This window comes from Macaca fascicularis, chromosome 3, assembly GCF_037993035.2.
Source record: "Macaca fascicularis isolate 582-1 chromosome 3, T2T-MFA8v1.1".
In the NCBI taxonomy this organism is placed as follows: domain Eukaryota; kingdom Metazoa; phylum Chordata; class Mammalia; order Primates; family Cercopithecidae; genus Macaca; species Macaca fascicularis.
In genome coordinates this window covers 51,370,808-51,389,960 of record NC_088377.1, presented here as the reverse complement: position 1 = coordinate 51,389,960, position 19,153 = coordinate 51,370,808, and the positions used below count along the sequence as shown (strand labels likewise).

The window sequence follows — 19,153 nt, the reverse complement described above, 5'->3', positions numbered from 1 at the left end:
CTGCAGGGGTTAGGCCAGCCTGCTTATTAGTGGATCCTAAATGTTTTTTTGCTTACACTGTGCCAGGTGCTGTTATAAGCGCCAGTCAAACTGACCTGTAGCCAAGTTCATTTGCCTCCACTTAAGTGTTTCCTCAAATTCAGCATAACACCTGAATTCATCTTTTCCACCATTTTCTCCTCTTTCTTCTTCTATCTCCGGCCACCCATTTCTCCCTCTCTAATCTGCCCTCGCCGTTCCTGTCCAGGTCCCCGAAGACTAGACCCGACAATCTACTCCTCAGCCTTCCCTCGCTCTGCCCCACTGTCCTACTCAGTTTCCACACTGCTGCCTGGGATCTCTCCACACCAAAAATTAGATCATGGTCCTCTTCAGCCTGAAGAGACTCACCATGGCTTAAGAAGAAACGAACTCCAGAAGGCCCTTCATGAACTGGTTCCTGTTAGCCTGTTTCAACTCATTTCCTGCTACTCCCTCAAAAGCACACCACCACAGCATTCCCTGAATGCTACCAACAGGAACTAAACAAATCATGCCACCAATTCTCCTTTTCCATACTGAAACTAAGCATCCCATGCCCTCTGCCTGGTTATTCCTTCCTCCAACCTCTCCCCCTCCCTCAAGCCCCACAAAGACACTGCGCAGGCATCACTTCCTCTAGGAAACCCTCCTTGAGGACCAGTGTGAACTCAATGTCTGTCTCCAGTTGCACAGCATTCTGGGCTTACTTCAATTTATTTTGTGGAATCAAGATCCCCACAGATGTTCAACAGGAATCCCATCACAACCGTATCTTTCCTAGGATTTGAGATCAGTGCATTCATTTCTTCCAACTGCCTAAAATGTCTGCAAAATATTCAAATGCTTACATTCAAATACTCAAATGTCTGCCGGGCACGGTGGCTCATGCCTGTAATCCTAGCACTTTGGGAGGCCAAGGCAGGTGGATCACCTGAGGTCAGGAGTTCAACACCAGCTTGACCAACATGGAGAAACCCTGTCTCTACTAAAAATACAAAAAAATTAGCTGGGCATGGTGGCGTATGCTACTTGGGAGGTTGAAGCAGGAGAATCGCTTGAACCCAGGAGGCGGAGGTTGCAGTGCGCTGAGATCGCACCATTGCACTCCAGCCTTGGCAATAAGAGGGAAAATCTGTCTCAGAAAACAAACAAACAAAAAAACACTCAAATGTCTACAAAAATATCTTATACACAATATAAAAAACTAGCATCTCTTTTCTTCCTTTGATCTTTACCCAAATCCTCAAAACATGTTCCAAACTCCAGTTTGCAAATTCCACATAAAACCATATTATACTGGTTTTTATTTGCTATACAAAAGGTTTTCTCTTCCTCTGAGATCTATTTCTTTTGAGTGAGGTATCTGCTTCCATTAAGTTCTGAGTGGTACCCTCATGCCTCCTGGCAATATCTCGAAGACTACAACAGCAAAACTACAGCACTTACCTCACGTTAAAAATCTCAAGCTCTCCTTTGTTAAATGACATTTAAAAAACACACTGCAATCGTGGGATCAAATGATGTTTTCTGAAAGAAACAGGGTTACACTTGTATTGAGTAATACATCTTGCAACTGTCCTAAAGGAAATGTGTTCTTCTGTATTTAAACCTAGACGACACGCCACCACCTCAAGGTTAACCAATGGAAAAATTATTAAATATGCAGTAGTTTAAAAAGATTTTCCATGCATCTGCAAGCAATGGAACATAAGCTAAAATTAATTAAAAGAGATCAATTGAAACAACAGCTGGTATCCACTTTACCCATGACCCCTTTTCTAGAAAAAACAAAAACTTAAATAAGAGCTTTAGACTTTGTGGGTTTTATTTATTTTTTTTTTTTTTTTGGAGATAGAATCTGTTGCCCAGGCTAGAGTGCTGCGGCGCAATCTCAGCTCACTGCAGCCTCTGTCTCCCTGGTTCTAGTGATTCTCATGCCTCAGCCTCCGAGCAGCTGGGACTATAGGCGCATGCCACCATGCCCGCTAATTTTTGTATTTTTAGTAGAGACAGGGCTTCACCATGCTGGCCAGGCTGGTCTCAAACTCCTGACCTCAGGTGACCAGCCCGCCTCCACCTCCCAGAGTGCTGGGATTACAGGCGTGAGCCACCCAGCCTCCCAAAGTGCTGGGATTGCAAACCAAGAGCCTTAGACTTTGAAAAAATTTTTTAAGGCAAATTAAACATATCCACCTTTAAAATGAGAAGACTATCACTTTATAAAACTGTTGTTAAATTAATTGGGAAAAGTATATAAAAATGCTTCCCAAAGTGACAGTAAATATCAAACTATATTACAATATTTCATCTAACAATGTGTAATTTAAAAAATCTTTTGTCTTCCCAAAAAGATTTTAGTCAATGCAGAAATTTAGAGAATAGATGTAAAAAAATTCATGCCAAAAAGTACCCTAAGTTTTCCATTGTGGTCCAGATGCTTAGCTTAACTCATCAGCATTTCAGAACTGCAACAGCTCAGTAAATAATGGTACTATATTTTTACAGCAGATATAAACACTTGCTAAAGTGTTTTGGTCATCATTTATTAATACACACATACACATACACACACACACAGCCAGATGATGAACAGAGAAAACCAAGATCAAAATGCAACAGGGGGCCGGGCGCGGTGGCTCAAGCCTGTAATCCTAGCACTTTGGGAGGCCGAGACGGGCGGATCACGAGGTCAGGAGATCGAGACCATCCTGGCGAACACGGTGAAACCCCGTCTCTACTAAAAAATACAAAAAACTAGCCGGGCGAGGTGGCGGGCGCCTGTAGTCCCAGCTACTCGGGAGGCTGAGGCAGGAGAATGGCGTAAACCCGGGAGGTGGAGCTTGCAGTGAGCTGAGATCCGGCCACTGCACTCCAGCTCAGGCGACAGCGAGACTCCGTCTCAAAAAAAAAAAAAAAAAAAAGCAACAGGGTACCACAAAATGAAAATAAGAGGTAGTTGTAATTCACTCAGCAAGTGTTTTTGAGAATCTACATGCCACAGTTCCAAATAATGTCAGCAGAAATATATTCTAAGTTTTAAAAATTTAATCTGTTAACAATAGCTTTGTTTGAAGTTTTGCCATATTGTTTTTCCTTCTTCAATAAATAGATCAAGTTCCAAAAACCTGAAGCCTTTTTTTACAGGGCCAGCAAACGATGAAAAACAAAAACACGCCTGCAAGCGGATCACTTGAGGTCAGGAGTTCGAGATCAGCCTGGCTAACATGGTGAAACCCAGTCTCTATTAAAAAGGCAAAAATTAGCCAGGCGTGGGGGTGAGCACCTGTAATCCCAGCTACTCGGGAGGTAGGAGAATCGCTTGAACCCAGGAGGGGGAGGTTGCAGTGAGCTGAGATTGCACCATTGCACTCTAGCCTGGGCAACAGAGCGAGACTGTCTCCAAAAAGCCATATTCCATATTGGTAAAATAATCCCTGAGGAGGCCAGAAAGAGTAAGAAAATGTAATGCAGATAAAAGACCAATATGCTGGAAAATGGTGAAGCTGGGTGTACGGGGGTTACTGTACTATTTGTCTTTATTTTGTATGTTTGAAAGTTTCCATTAGTCAAAGGGAAAAAAAAGGAATCACTCCAAAGAAGCATAAGGGAGATGGGCCCTGCCTCAAATAAGCCGGCACTCGAGCCTACCCCTGCTTCAACCTCATTTTCCTTCCTAGAGGACAAAGGGTGACAGGTGCCTTTTGAATTCTGAAACATGTGCACATAATACCTATTCAAACAAATTTTTCAAAACTTTCAAGAAAGAATACCCTGTACTAGTGAGGACCTTAAACATTATTCTTAGCTGGTTTTCCAGCAATTCCCCTCTTGGGTCTGTCTTAACATACAAATTGTGCCTGAAAGATACCAGATGCTCCCTGACGTACAACTCGTTTATGGGGACGTGACCCTCCTAAGTGGAAGAGCTTACTGAATGCCTACTGCTTCTGCACCATCGTAAAGTCGAAAAATCGTCAGGTTAAGGACAGGCACCGTGGCTCATGCCTGTAACCCTAGCACTCTGGGAGGCCAAGGTGGGCAGATCACCTGAGGCCAGGAGTTGGAGACAGCCTGGCCAACATGGGGAAACCCCATTTATACTAAAAATACAAAAATTAGCCGGGCATGGTGGTACGTGCCTGTAATCCGAGCTACTTGGGAAGCTGAGGCACGAGAATCGCTGGAACTCAGGAGGCAGGGTGGTAGTAAGCTGAGATTGCGCTACTGCACTCCAGCCTGAGCAAAAGAGCGAGACTGTCTCAAAAAAAGAAAAAAAAAAAAAAGAAAAGATAAGATCATTAAGTTAAACCATCTGAAATCAGGGACCATCTATACCCTCATCAATATTATTTACAAATGTAAATTTGGAAACAGCCTAAATACTAAGTAAAAAAAAAATCAAATTATGATATATCCACAGGATTATTCAGCTACTGAAAATAACGACAGAGTATCATTGAAATGATGTCAAGTGAAAAAGGCAAGGTGCAAAAGAATGTAAACTGCAGAAAAAGACACGATGGAAATATCCCTGCATGTGAATCATTATGGTGATTCTTGTCATTTTCCCCTGAAATTTCTAGCATCCTAAAGGCCACCAACATTTTTGTCTTCAGTAGTCAATCCCATTGTTGACAGCCTTCCAAAGACTACAGACTCCCTTAAACAGGCATGGCATTCCAAAATCCAAGATACTCTAGAATATTCCTTCCTACTCCCTTGTCCCCGCTACCTTTCCTTGCCTTGGAAGGCCCTTTTTTGTCGCTCATATTCTCCTCTCCTGTTCATTCTTCTTACCTTTCTGGGTAGGGTCATTTTTTTCAACCTAGTAGGAAAAATAACATCCAGTCTTAACCTCTATTACACAGACATAAGACCCAATGGGAAGGTTTGAAAATAATAACATCTATTCTCTATAGCAGGGGTCCCCAGCGGGTCTGTGGCCTGTCAGCAACCTGGCTGCAGAGCAGGAAGTCTGTCACTCCCCACTGCTCCAATTACCTGAGCTCTGCCTCCTGTCAGATCAGCGGTGGCATTAGATTCTCAAAGGAGTGCCAACCCTACTGTGAACCGCACATGCGAGGGACGTAGGCCGCACCCCTTATGATAATCTGATGCCTGATGATCTGTCACTGTCTCCCATCACCCCTAGATGGGACCATCTAATTGTAGAACAATGTTAGGCTCCTACATTACGGTGAGTTGTGTAATTATTTCATTACATACCACAATGTAGCAATAATAAAGTGCACAATAAATGCAATGTGCTTGATTCATCCCCAAACCATCCCCCTAACCCTCGCCCCCAACCAGTCCATGGAAAAACTGTCTTCCATGAAACGGGTCCCTGGTGCCAAAAAGGTTGGGGACCACTGCTCTATAGCCTACCCAGGCCAGGCAGGTCTTCACATTAAAACATACTGCCAATGAGTATGGGGTTACCTGCAGGGTTACTAACTATGCTGCGCCTCCCCTGCAAAGACATGCTCACTGCTTCATGTTACATTGCTACAAAAGGAGTCTGTACAGAGAAAGTCAAAAAGTCAAGCTGATTTCTACATTCTTAAAGAACCAGCCCCAGAGGCATTTTGTTTCCCAGATCTGGGTTTTTAAAACATGGTAGCTTAAGAGTCATGAGAAATTTCTTTCAGACAGCTCAAGAAATGTAAGTCATCTCTATGGCTTCAAAAGAAACCTGGCTTTTTAAAGCCTTCCCGTCACTCCCTTAGCCATTCCTCACTTCCCTGCCCACGGCAGCTGCTCTTCATACTCAGCTTGCGGCAGGTTGGGGGTGGATCAGTGACTCCTCTTCAGCTACTGTCATTACATGTTCAGCTGGCCACTGCTGTCACTGTCATACTCCCAGCTCGGACACCCCTGCTCAGAGGAAAGCTAGGTGCCTGGGTCCCACTCACCAAGATGGGCTTTATCTCTCCAAAGACAGGTACCTTTCCAAAGGTTAAGAAGCCCAAGAATTTATTTGGAATAATTTTATTGTTTTAATGTAACGTTAAAAAATCTATATATGTAAGAACACTCTCTTTCCTATTCACAACCAAAACTTTTTTTTTTGGAGATGGAGTCTCGCACCGTCACCCAGGCTGGAGTGCACTGGTGTGATCTCGGATCACTGCAACCTCTGCCTCCTGGGTTCAAGTGATTCTCCTATCTCAGCCTCCTGAGTAGCTGGGATTACAGGCACACACCACCATGTCCAGCTAATTTTTGTATTTTTAGAAGAGATGGGGTTTCACCATGTTGACTAGGCTGGTCTTGACCTCAAGAGATCAACCCATCTTGACCTCTCAAAGTGCTGGGATTACAGGCGTGAGCCACTGCATCCGGCCCACAACCAAAACTTAATGCCATGCAGCACATATTAGTAGTATTTAACTCAAGTAAAGAAAAATCTATTTCTGTAGGACACACACTTAACAAGTGAAATGCTGGCAGCAATTTAACTAAGACTTCACCAGTTCTTTAAACAGAAAGAAAAGACTCACGCACATAGTCTTTTAAGATTTACAATTTTTATTTTTTCTACAAAATCATGGTAGCAAACCAATTATTTATAACTATTTACCTTAAAATTAAAGCTTTCTTTTGGGAATTTTTTTTTTTTTTTCCGAGATGGAGTCTTGCTCCGTCACCCAGGCTGGAGTGCAATGGTGCAATCTCAACTCCCTGCAACCTCCGCCTCCCAGGTTCAAGTAATTCTCCAGCCTCAGCCTCCCAAGTGGCTGGGATTACAGGTGAGCGCCACCATGCCCAGCCCATTTTTTGTATTTTTAGTAGAGACAAGTTTCACCATGTTGGTCAGGCTGGTTTCGAACTCCTGACCTCACAATCAGCCCGCCTCGGCCTCCCAAAAGTGCTGGGATTACAGGCGTGAGCCACCGTGCCCAACGCAGGGAATTTTTTAAAATCAGTTTTCGTGTAACTAAATTTCTACCACTCAAATTCATAAATTCATTTAGCAAAATATCAAAAATTTCAAAGTTTCTACAAATGACAATTTTAAGTAAAATAACATGGTTTGGTAGTTAAGCAAAATAATAGCTGACACCTAAAATGGAATTTGGGGAAGATACAAAAAAATGATTCTGAGAGAGGCCGGAAGGCAGCTGGTATTTGGTAGCCTTTGTAGAAAGGCAACATTTAGCTGCTTTATAATTATAGACTGGGCTGGGTGTGGTGGCTCACACCTGTAATCCCAGCACTTTGGGAGGCCAAGATGGGCAGATTGCTTTAGTCCAGGAGCTCAAGACCAGCCTGGACAACATGGCAACACCCCGTCTCTACAAAAAAAAAAAAATACAAAAAAATAGTCGGGTGTGGTGGCATGCACCTGTAGTCCCAACTACTTGCGTGGCTGGAGCTGGAGGATCACTTTAGCCTGTGAGGTGGAGGCTGCAGTGAACCATGCTCCAGCCTGGGTGACAGATTGAGACCTTGTCTCAAAAAAACAAACAAAACCAAGCAATCAAACGCACACATAATTATAGACTGGAATATCTGGTAAAACCCTAAATAGCTCTAAAAAGAAGGCAAAGAGAAGGTAATGTTTTATATCATTTAAAAGTGATATTTCCCTTTTGAGGCTGGGCACGCCTGTAATCCCAGCACTTTGGGAGGCCGAGGTGGGTAGATCCTGAGGTCAGAAGTTCGAGCCCAGCCTGGACAACATGATGAAACCCTGTCACTACTAAAAATACAAAAATTAACTGGCCGTGGTGACTGATGTTTGCCTGTAATCCCAGCTACTTGGGAGGCTGAGGCAGGAGAATCACTTTAACTTGGGAGGCAGAGGTTGCAGTGAGCCCAGATATCACACCACTGCCCACTGCACTCCAGCATGGGTGACAGCAAGACTCTCTCCAAAAAAAAAAAAAAAAAAAAAGGTTAGGACCGGTGATCTTAGCAGTGGGCAAAGAAGGGAAAAGTAACGGTACTTTTCCCATCCAGCTGCTGACAGTCACAATGATGTACTGAATGTCTTGGGCTGGTGTCCCATCAGTTGACAGCCTCAAGCTGCAGGAACTCCCCAGTCTCAGTCCTGCATCCTGCTCATTAGGAAACCACCACCACACAGGCGGCAAATCACTGATAATAAAGCCAGCCTTGGGGCTGAAAACGAGTCACAAGAACACCAGCAAAATTTCCATAATCCCCAAAGAGGTAATGATTTGCTCAGATTTCAAGTAAATTGTTCTTATTTATTTGGGTGAACATTATACGGTGTTCAAGTTCCATAACTTTTTAAGTGGGAATACGGTACAAAACTTAACTAAAGCTAATTCCCTTTTTTCAGTTCAGAGGCTTGTAAACGAAGACAAAGGGATAGACAATTATCGCTGGCTGTGAGCTGTTGTGGGCACTCCATTATCGACACATTCCTGAATCGGTAATGGCGTGCTGAATTCCAGCCAGCTGTAGGCCAGAGCGGCATCACTTTTTAAAAGTAACCACTTTCTCCTTTCTTGAACATAGGTGATGGCTGCAAAACACTGAATGTACCCAATGCCACTCAACGGCACATTTGAAATGTGATGTGACTATGTTAAAGTTATGTTATGCAACTTCTACCTCAATAAAAACACAACGTTTTCTTCACTCTTTTCAATAATTCAGAGAGTGGCTTAATAAATAAGGCTTCCCTGAATATAAGAGATGAACTCCTACCCAAGGTCTGCAGTTAATCCAGGACTGCAATGAGGATGAACATTTAGCACCATGTTGAATCTCAGTAGAATTCAAAAGACACATAGGAGATTTCCAAAATAATCGGAAAAATACGTAATATCTGCTTCAGTTACTGTGAAGGCTAACACATGAATAGCAAGCTGTATGATCTGTATTCTTTCCCTCAAGAAGAGAACAATTCAAGCCACATGACTCAGAATAATGGTTGGCAGAACTCCACCTCTGAAGAGTCTACAGAGGTACCATTACTCCATTAGTGATAATGGCTATTGATCTCCTGGAAAAGCTGGGCGGGGGGGTGGCTAGGGAATGGAATATTTAAGATAGTAAGAATTTGAAAGTCTACTGATCCCACTAGGAAGATTTAGAAAAATTACGATAGCCTTTTGCCACCTTTGCCCCCACCACCCCTCACTGAATTAAACTGCTTAACCCAGTAACTTCAACAAAATTAGTAGCCCTGAACCTTTTCTCCCCCCGAGGCAAGTACCAGTAGCCTACTTAAAATATTAACTTCTCAAGAGACTATTAAAAGTCAAAGGACAAGACAGTATTGTCTAATACGTAGGATACATCTAGGTATTCAATCTCCTTCAATACAAGACTAAACAAGTGTCTTAAAAGACCTAACATTCCTCTTTCCTTCTTTTCAAAATACTGGATAATACAGTATTTCTGTCCTGGTTGCCCACACAGAACTATCATTCTGCACAGATTCCAATAGTGTTAGCACTAGGATAATTTCATTAAACTCAAATAAATTTTAATCCATCAACAGGATGATTTCGGCCTTAAAAGAGAGCTCACTTGAGTGGTAAGACTGGGTTCTTTCTCTGCAGTTTCCAAATTCTCCATGATGACTTTTATAAACAGGAAGACAATTTCTTAGGTAGTTGCCATTTGGGAACACCTACTACATTTCTTATTGAATCCGCACAACTTTTTCAAGTACTGTCCCATTTTATAGATGAGGAAAATGAGGGACAGAGCCTATTTCCTTAAAGTCACAGGAAACAGAGTTGAAAAAAGGTTTTTATTTTACAAACTGTTCTTTCCTCTATACTGTGAAGGAGCAGAAGCACAAATCTAGTAAAAAACAAACTTCCCAAACCTCGATTTAAAAGGTTTTGGAACTGGTTCTCATTCCCTAACAGTAACTGAAAATGACTCAGTAGAAAGTCATCATTTTTTTAAGGTTTTTATTAAAACCTGCCAAATTCATTATCTGAAATAAACACAAGTACACATCTCATCTCTGCACTATTATCGTAAACTATATTCTTGTTTAAAATTTCTACTTTCATTCCATAAAATATATTATCGTTTAAAATTTCTACTTTTATTCCATTATTGCCCAGTATTTTAAATAAGTGAGATGAATGTTTAAAAATATAAAAAAAGCATCTTATAAACTTTTGTGAGAAAGCTAGCAATAGGGTGAACAAGGCCTAGCTAGAGGTCAGGGATCTGCATGTTTAAGGGTAAATGAAATCCTTATTTTTTGGACTAATTCTTATCTGGTGGAATATGAAGTGCTCGATTCCACCTGGCTTATCGGCTAATTTCTGCATTACCTTGGATAAATGCCATTTGCACACTCCCTACCAGCCCTTAGGTGCATTGCAGCCTCTGTGTCATTGTGTGTGACATCACTTGGTTGCTATAGATATAGGTGCGAGGTCACTCGCTTTCCTGTGGAACTAGAAATACGGAAAAATTAGAAGAGTCTAAATTAAATAACACGAACTGAAGATATTTCCAATACTGATACCCATTAGAAGTGCAACTTACATCATTTGAGCATTAAAACCTTGTAAGACAGCAGCTGTGGCCATAGCAGTATTCCGAATTTCAGAACCGGTTCTCTTCTTTAATAAGACAAAAACATTTCTTTGTTAAAATACCTGGTTTAAATGTAAAGGTATCAGCATTGTCCTCTTTTGAGAACCAGTAAAGTTATTCAAGAATTGATCTGTAATATCAATAATGCTTCATTTAAAAGATGTAACATGCAAGGTACACTCCAGCATCCACTTCACAATGGAGATGCATTTGAAAAACCTTTGTTACATAAGGCAGGAAATTAAATATTAAGATAGTGGGGGCCCGAAATCATTAATTTTCTACCTTTCATTTCATAATGTTCAATACTTCCCCCTCCTCTAATATCAAACTGGTTGACAGCCCATTAGATAAATGTAGTGTTACTGACAAAATGGTGCAATACAGGGAGGAATCTGCAACCCAGACAAAATGCGACAACTGGAGATCAGTATTCTCTTTTCATCAGCATGAAGACGTACTCGCTTTAAAAAAAAAAAAAAAAAAAAAAAAGCCTCAGATGCATCTAACGACCAAAAATTTTTAAAAAGACTTTTTCCCCTTTAAAATAACTCCTCCCAGCCTCCACCCAGTCTAGGCTCTCTGCAATATGACAAATGCAGAATCTTCTGGAATGACTTGATACTGCCTCTCACCACCGCTTTGTTTGCACTATCAGATCAGACAGAATATTTTTTCCCCCAACTTATAGGAATTTCACAGACGCGTGCCTGTATTCAAAAAAGAAACGGCATATGTCACACGGATCGAACCAGTCAGCTACATTCACCACCTTTTATTTTACAGGCAATACCTACCCTTTTCAATACAAAAACATTAGGGAATAAAATGGAGATGACATGTTGAAAACGATCAACGAAAACGCTAGCGAGACAAACGTTCCCCCTTCCTAAAAGCCGGAGGACTTGCTTTGGGGGAATGGAGAAAGAAGAGCCTTTTGTTAAGAAAAACGTGAGCAAGGTGGTTTCGATTTTGCGCCACGGAGCTCAGGTTTTCAAGAGACCCTATACAATGTTTCTGGGAAGATTCACAGGGATCTGTCGGGACAGACAGTGGGGAAGATTTTGGGGGGGCTGGGGAGGTGGAAAACCGGGAGACCTGCTGAGTGAATGGGAAAGGCGCCGCCCAGACACCAGGGAGAGAAAGAGGAACCGCATCCATGCGGTCCCCCGCCCCCACGCCCGGGCTGGGAGGAGGGGGGAAGTGGGGCACAAAGGATGCGCACGCCTCCCCGCTCGGATCCCCTGTACCCCTAGAGCCGCTGGGACCGGAGACCCCGCTCCCAAGTCCAGCCCCGCGGGACCCCGCCCCGCCCCGCGCCCGCGCCGGGCCAGAGAGGCCGCGCCGCGGGGCCCCGGGGACGCCGAGGAGAGGCCGCGTCACAGCCCGTGTTCCCGTCGGCTCTGGGGACCCTCCCCGGCCCCCCTCAGTGAGCGAGACGGGGCGGTCACCCCACCATCGCGACAGGGCGACGAAGCCCCGGGCCTTCCACGCCAAGGACCGCGTCTTCGGAGGGGCAGGGAGCGGCGGGGGAGGGGAGGAGACACTCACGTTCTTCATGGCCGCGGCCATGTCGTCGTAGCGCTCCGCCTGCTCGGCCAGCCGGGCTTTCTGCACCAGTTGCTCGCGGTCCACCATCTTCGCGGAGCTGGGTCTGGCCGGAGAAGGAGGAGGACACTGGGGTGGCGTGAAGGGCTTGGAGGGCGCGATTGGAGCCCAAGTGCCGGAGAGGACCGACCCACGGAGCGAGCGGCTGAGGCGGCGGCTGCGCGGAGGAGGCGGCTGGAGCTGCGACCGCGGGACCGGGAGCGAGGCGGCTGCGGCTGCTGTGCGTGCCACGGACGGACAACCCCCTGCGGCCCCGCCCACGCCGCATGACGCAGGCAGGCCCCGCCCGCTCGTCCGCAAGCCCCGCCCAGGCCCCGCCCGGGCCCGGCCGCGGCTAGAGCTCCCCGCTCCCCAACTCGGCTCACTGCGCGTCTTCCGGGCACCACGTCCTTTCCCACTGCGCCCCCACTCTCCTCTTTATTCACTTCACTCCTCAGTTCCCTCACCCCAGCTTCTCCAGACGCCCCCTTATCCCTCTCCCTTCAGCCCCCCGCCCCGCCAGGCCTCCGACGCATGGGCCCTTGGGAGTTGTAGTGTAACCTGCCGTGGGCTGAGGCGTTGAGAAGACCGAGGACAAAGGGGCGGTCAAGACTACAACTCCCAGCGGAGGTAGCGCGCAGGCGCAGGAGGACTGGGGGGTGGTTCGAATCCCGAGGCCGCTGGGGACCCCTGGCGGGGATCAGGGCTGCATCAGTCCCTGCGAGTGCTGATTCACCGCCCCGCCCCATATTCTCCGGGAAATTACGAGAGGAGGGGGCAGGGGCCTCAGTCCTAGACCCTGTTTCCGAGATCACGTAGCAGGTCGTGGTGGGGGAAGGATAGGAGGCGCGTCCTTTGTAGATCCAGACTCTCAGTGTGGTGCCTGCCCGCGGGATGGCTGAATTAAGGGGCCAGACTCGGGGGACTGTCACCTCCTCCCCCTACGAGCTTCCACTAACCCCCCACCCCACCTTGAGGCTCTTGGGCCTGACTAGGTGAAAACAAGGACGAACGACAAATACCGGCTGGCCACACTGGTTGGTTTCCAGAAAGGATGCAGCTGCCTGCTGGCTGACCCTGGAGAACCCCTTCTTCCTCTCCAGAGTGGAGTGCTAAAGATTCAGTTCAGCTACCAGGAGCCTACTCCACGCCTTAACGGGCTGTGTCTGGGGCTTAGTTGTCCAGCCCTTCTCTCCCCTCCTAGGCATACGTACCTACTGAGGTCACGCTGATATATTCTCGTTCATATTATTCCACGTAGCTTAAAGATAGACTAGGTTTTTTTGCTTTGTTTTGTTTTTTGTAGAGACGAGGGTCTAGCTTTGTTGCCCATGCTAGTCTCGAACTCCTGGGCTCGAGCGATCCTCACGCCTCGGCCTCCCAAAGTGCTGGGATTACAGATGTGAGCCACCATGCCTGCAGGCCCCATAGTTTTGACTACACATTTTATTTACTTTATGTATTCAACAATTATCTGTGAGAAGCTACTGTGTTCCAAGCCCTATTCTAAGCCACAAGGTACAGTAGTGAACAAAACAGAAAAAAATCCCTTCCCAAGAAAATAGGCAAGATATGTACAGTATGCTAGAAGTCAATAAGACGTGAGCTTTGAGGTTGCAGTGAGCTGAGATCGTGCCACTGCACTCCAGCATGGGTGACAGAGCGAGACTCCATCTCAAAAAAAAAAAAAAAAAAAAGGAAATGAGCTTTGGCTGGTCTTGGTGACTCACACCTGTAATCCCAACACTTTGGGAGGCCGAAGCGGGTGGATCATCTGAGGTCGGGAGTTCAAGACCAGCCTGGCTAATGTGGCGAAACCCCATCTCTACTAAAAATACAAAAATTAGCTGAGCGCCTGTAATCCCAGCTACTGGGGAGGCTGAGGCAGGAGAATCGCTTGAACCTGGGAGACGGGGGTTGCAGTGAGCTGAGATGGTGCCATTGCACTCCAGCCTGGGCAACAACAGCGAAAATCCATATTAAAAAAAAAAAAAAGTGAGCTTTGCAGACGCTGCTGCCGCCAGGAGTACTCTACTGCTGGCCATGGTCAATCTCATCGTGTTCTTTGACATTATGGTCAAGCCCTCGGGCTGCGTCTCCTTCAAGGTTAGGGGCCTGGAAACCAAGAAGCCAAGAAGTGACCTCTGTAAACCATAAAGCCATGTTAACATATCAGAGCTGTTAGCAGACAAGGTTCTAAAGACAGCAGAAAACTTTCATTTTCTGAGCACTGGAGAGAAAGGATTTGATTATAAGGGTTGCTACTACTCTCTTTTTTTTTTTTTTTTGAGATGAAGTCTCGCTCTGTAGCCCAGGCTGGAGTGTAGTGGAGCAATCTCGGCTCACTGCAACCTCTGCCTCCCGGGTTCAAGCGATTCTCCTGCCTCAGCCTCTTGAGTACCTGGGATTACAGGCATGCGCCACCACGCCCAGCTGATTTTTGTATTTTTAGTAGAGATGGTGTTTCACCATATTAGTCAGACTGGTGTCGAACTCCTGACCTCATGATCCCTCCGCCTCAGCCTCCCAAAGTGCTGGGATTACAGGCGTGAGCCACCGCGCCCAGCAAGGGTTCCTACTTACACAGAATTATTCCAGGGATTATGTGTCAGGGTGGTGACTTCACACACCATAATGGCACTGGTGGCAAGTCCATCTATGGGGAGAAATTCGATGACGAGAACCTCATCCTGAAGCATACAGATCTTGGCATCTTGCCCATGGCAGATGCTGGACCCAACACAAACGCTTCCCAGTTTTTCATCTGCACTGCCAAGACTGAGTGGTTAGATGGCAAGCATGGTGGTCTTCGGCAAGGCGAAAGCAAGCATGAGTATTGTGGAGGCCATGGAGTGCTTTGGGTCCAGGAATGGCAAGACCAGCAAGAAGATCACTATTGCTATGGCCGGGTGCAGTGGCTCACGCCTGTAATCCTAGCACTTCGGGAGGCCGAGGCAGGCAGATCACTTGAGACCAGCCTGGCCAACATGGTGAAATTCCGTCTCTACTAAAAATACAAAAATTAGCTGGGCGTGGTGGCAGGTGCCTGTAGTCCCAGCTACTCCGGAGGCTGACGCAGGAGAATCACTGGAACCTGGGAGGCAGAGGTTGCAGTGAGCTGAGATCACACCATTGCACTCCAGCCTGGGCGACAAGAGCGAAACTCCACCTTAAAAAAAAAAAAAAAAATCACCATTGCTGACTATGGACAACTCTAATAAATTTGACTTGTGTTTTATCTTAACCACCAGACCATTTCTTCAGTAGCTCAGGAGAGCACCTATCCACCCCATTTGCTCCCAGTATCCTATCGTCTTTGTGCTCTTGCTACAGTTCCATTTGGGTCCCATGTTTGTTTGTTTGTTTTGAGATGGAGTCTGGCTCTGTCACCCAGGCTGGAGTGCAGTGGCTGGATCTCGGCTCACTGCAAGCTCCGCCTCCTGGGTTTACGCCATTCTCCTGCCTCAGCCTCCTGAGTAGCTGGTACTACAGGCGCCCGCCACCTCGCCCGGCTAGTTTTTTTTGGGTATTTTTTAGTAGAGACGGGGTTTCACCGTGTTAGCCAGGATGGTCTCGATCTCCTGACCTCGTGATCCGCCTATCTCGGCCTCCCAAAGTGCTGGGATTACAGGCTTGAGCCACTGCGCCCAGCCTGGGTCCCATGTTTTTCCTCTTCCCTTCCATGTCTGGTTGAATTGCAGAGGTAAGATTGTGACTATGAAATAAAAACTAAATAACAACAAAAAAATCAATAAGAAGTGAAAAATAAAATAGGAAACATGAAGTGTGGATGAGAATCTGGAATGAAAGAGTTTCCGTGGGGGAATATTGCAGGCTCTATGCCAGATGCTGGAGGACCCCTGTCCTCAAGGAATTCAGCGTGTGTGAAGCACTGTAAATATTTTGTTTAAAAAATAACTTCTTTCAGGCTGCATAGGAAGAGGTTCTGAAAAACTTCTCCAGGGAGTTTGGTAACATTTCCAACCCAGCCTTTAAAGGATTGTAGGATTTGAGAGCAGGCAGAGGCACAGGTAGCAAGACTCAAAGGCAAGTTCCTCCCTGATTTATTTATTTATGTACTTATTTTTTAGAGGTGGGGATCTCACTGTGTAGCCCAGGCTGGAGTACAGTGGTAGAATCATAGCTCGCTGTAGCCTCCAATTTCTGGGCTCAAGTGATCCTCCCACCTCAGCCTCCTGAGTAGCGGGGACTACAGGCATGTACCACCACACCCAGCTCCCCTGAAATATTTATTGATAGGCAAATAATCTGATGTATCTGGTGTCTAGGTGATGGGTAAGGGGCTGGGGATAGAGTCACGGGCCAGAACATGAGGGGTACTGAATGGCAGCCCCAGGAGTTAAATTTTTATTCTAAAATTAATCGGAAGCCTGTGAAAAGATTTTAACAGTGGCAGAAAATGATCAGCTTCAGGTTTTGTCTTCTTCATCATCACCTTGGCTGCTCAGTGCTTAGCACAGTACCTGACACATGATAAATACATGGAGAGAGCATAGGAAATAAGTAAATGAATATGGCCGGGTGCAGTGGCTCACGCCTGTAATCCTAGCACTTTGGGAGGCCGAGGTGGGCGCATCACCCGAGGTCAGGAGTTTGAGACCAGCCTGGCCAACATGGCGAAACCTTGTCTCTACTAAAAATACAAAAATTAGCCAAGTGTGGTGATGCGTGCCTGTAGTCTCACCTACTCGGGAGGCTGAGGCAGGAGAATCGCTTGAACCCAGGAGGTGGAGGTTGCAGTGAGCCAAGATTGTGCCACTGCACTCCAGCCTGGGTGACAGAGCGAGACCACGTCTCAAAAAAGAAAGAAAAAAACAAAAATAAAACAAGAAATGAATGTGGCTATAGTCCTAGCTACTCAGGAGACCAAGGCAGGAAGATTACTTGAGGCCAAGAGTTCGAGCAACATAGCAACATAGCAATACCTCATTTCTACAAAACAAAATTTAAACATTAGCTGCGCATGGTCATTCCAGCTATTTGGGGGGATGAGGCAGGAAGATTGCTTGAACCCAGGAGTTGGAGGCTGCAGTGAGCAGTGATCACACCACTGTACTCCAGCCTGGGCAACACAGCAAGACCCTGTCTCTAAAAATTTTTTTAAAAATGAAAATAATGATTAAAAAAAACAGAAAGAAAGAAATGAATGAGGGAAGAAAGGAGTGTGCTTTGGGGAGACTGTACTGGCAGGAGGTGGAGGAGATGGACTGAGTGGGGAGAGAGTCTAGAAATAGTTTTCTCCCCCTCCTCCAACATAAGATCTGGCCCGGACCCTCTTCTCTTACCACACCACCCAGCAAAATGCGATCCTGCTGCTGAATAAACCCTCCCACTTCCTTCTGTCTCTTGCATGAGTGTTCGCCAAGTCATTCCTCTTCCTTTCTCTTCCTCCCTGCAGGGCAGGCCTGAGCTCCTCTGGCCCTGGCATCACTAGTCCGTGGGAATGAGCCCTGACTGCCAACCTGGGTTGCCCACATGTGCCTTAAACGGGTCCATGATTCAGGACCAGATGTGAAATCTCAGGAACTTCCTGGCCCATTTCAGGCTACCTTTCTGACCTCTCCACCTCAGTCCCTTCCCCCAACAGTCTAATGCACAAAGGGAAAAAAAAAAAAAAAAAAAAAGAAACAGCTCAGGCCAAATCTGTTTGGGAAAAAGAAAAATAAAGCAGATGCAAAGAAAACGATGTTTCACAGCCAAACAGGAATGACATCCGCAGCCTCCACACGGAGCCTCCCCTCCAATGGTGCAGGGGAGAGTTGGCCGTGCCTTCCTTTCCCTTCTGATTTTGCAAGGCTCTAGGCTTCCAGCTGCAGCTGCCCACAGGTCCTTGGCTGTTTAGAGGGCGGCTTCGGAGGCATGACGACATCACAAAGAGCAAATGGCTTCAGATCCTGGCTTCCTCCTCCACTGCCTGGTGGTGCAGAAAGAAACCTGGAGCAAGGACGTTAAGAGCTAGCATTCTGGCTTCTGCCTGGCCCCTAGCTCTGCACGCAAGACCTGTCCCTTCTCTGGGTCTAATTTCCCCATCTTGAAAATGTGAAATTAAACTAAAGGAGCACTAAGCGCCCCACCCAGCTGTGATGAGTCACAGTTCTAGATTCAGCATGTTCTTCTTCTGAAATGGAAGCTACTGGCATTCTTTTTTTTTTTTTTTTTTTTTTTTTGAGACGGAGTTTCGCTCCTGTTGCCCAGGCTAGAGTGCAATAGCGCGATCTCAGCTTACCACAACCTCCGCCTCCCGGGTTCAAGCGATTCTTCTGCCTCAGCCTTCTGATGAGCTGGGATTACAGGCATGCACCACCAAGCCTGGCTAATTTTTGTATTTTTAGTAGAGACGGGGTTTCACCATGTTGGCCAGGCTGGTCTTGAACTCCTGACCTCAAGTGATTCACCTGCCTCGGCCTCCTAAAGTGCTGGGATTACAGATGTGAGCCACCGTGCCTGGCCACTACTGGCATTCTTTAGCTGTGGAAATGGGGAGTCCGGGAAATCTGTGCCTGCAGACCTGGGAGACAGTTGAGGCCCTAGGGTGGAAAAGCTCAGAATCATCTCTGGGTTTTTTTAGGTGGAGTCTTGCTCTGTCACCCAGGCTGGAGTGCAGTGGCATGATTCTGGCTCACTGTAACCTCTGCCTCCCAGGGTTCAAGTGATTTTTCTGCCTCAGCTTCCTGAGTAGCTGGGATTACAGGTGCACACCACCATGCCTGGCTTATTTTTGTACTTTTAGTAGAGACAGGGTTTCACCATGTTGGCCAGGCTGATCTCGAACTCCTGACCTCAGCTGTTCCACCTACCTCGGCTTCCCAAAGTGCTGGGATTACAGGTGTGAGCCACTACGCCCAGCCTCATCCCTGTTTTTTAAGACAAGGAAGCGGAGACACAGAGAGGCTGTGTGATCAACCAAAAGTCACACAGCCTCTCTGTGTCTCAGCTAACAGAGCCTGAATTCAAACCCAGGCAGACCTCCTAGACTCTT

General features: G+C 46.3%; 1 protein-coding gene and 1 long non-coding RNA gene across 2 annotated transcripts in view; both read right to left on the bottom strand.

The window, feature by feature from the left end:
* Positions 1-12,387, bottom strand: part of YWHAG (tyrosine 3-monooxygenase/tryptophan 5-monooxygenase activation protein gamma) — a 32,770-nt gene extending 20,383 nt beyond the window's left edge. Inside the window, exon 1 of the mRNA XM_005549330.4 lies at positions 12,118-12,387. Within this exon, the coding sequence (XP_005549387.1) occupies positions 12,118-12,204 (87 nt within the window). The 5' untranslated portion in view covers positions 12,205-12,387. The remainder of the gene's footprint in view (positions 1-12,117) is intronic.
* LOC135970098 (uncharacterized) lies at positions 183-11,877 on the bottom strand. The gene is made up of 2 exons (XR_010585544.2): positions 10,299-11,877; positions 183-1,548 (listed from the first exon to the last, which is right to left on the bottom strand). It is a non-coding gene; the product is annotated as an uncharacterized lncRNA (long non-coding RNA).
* Positions 12,388-19,153: the final 6,766 nt, after the last annotated feature.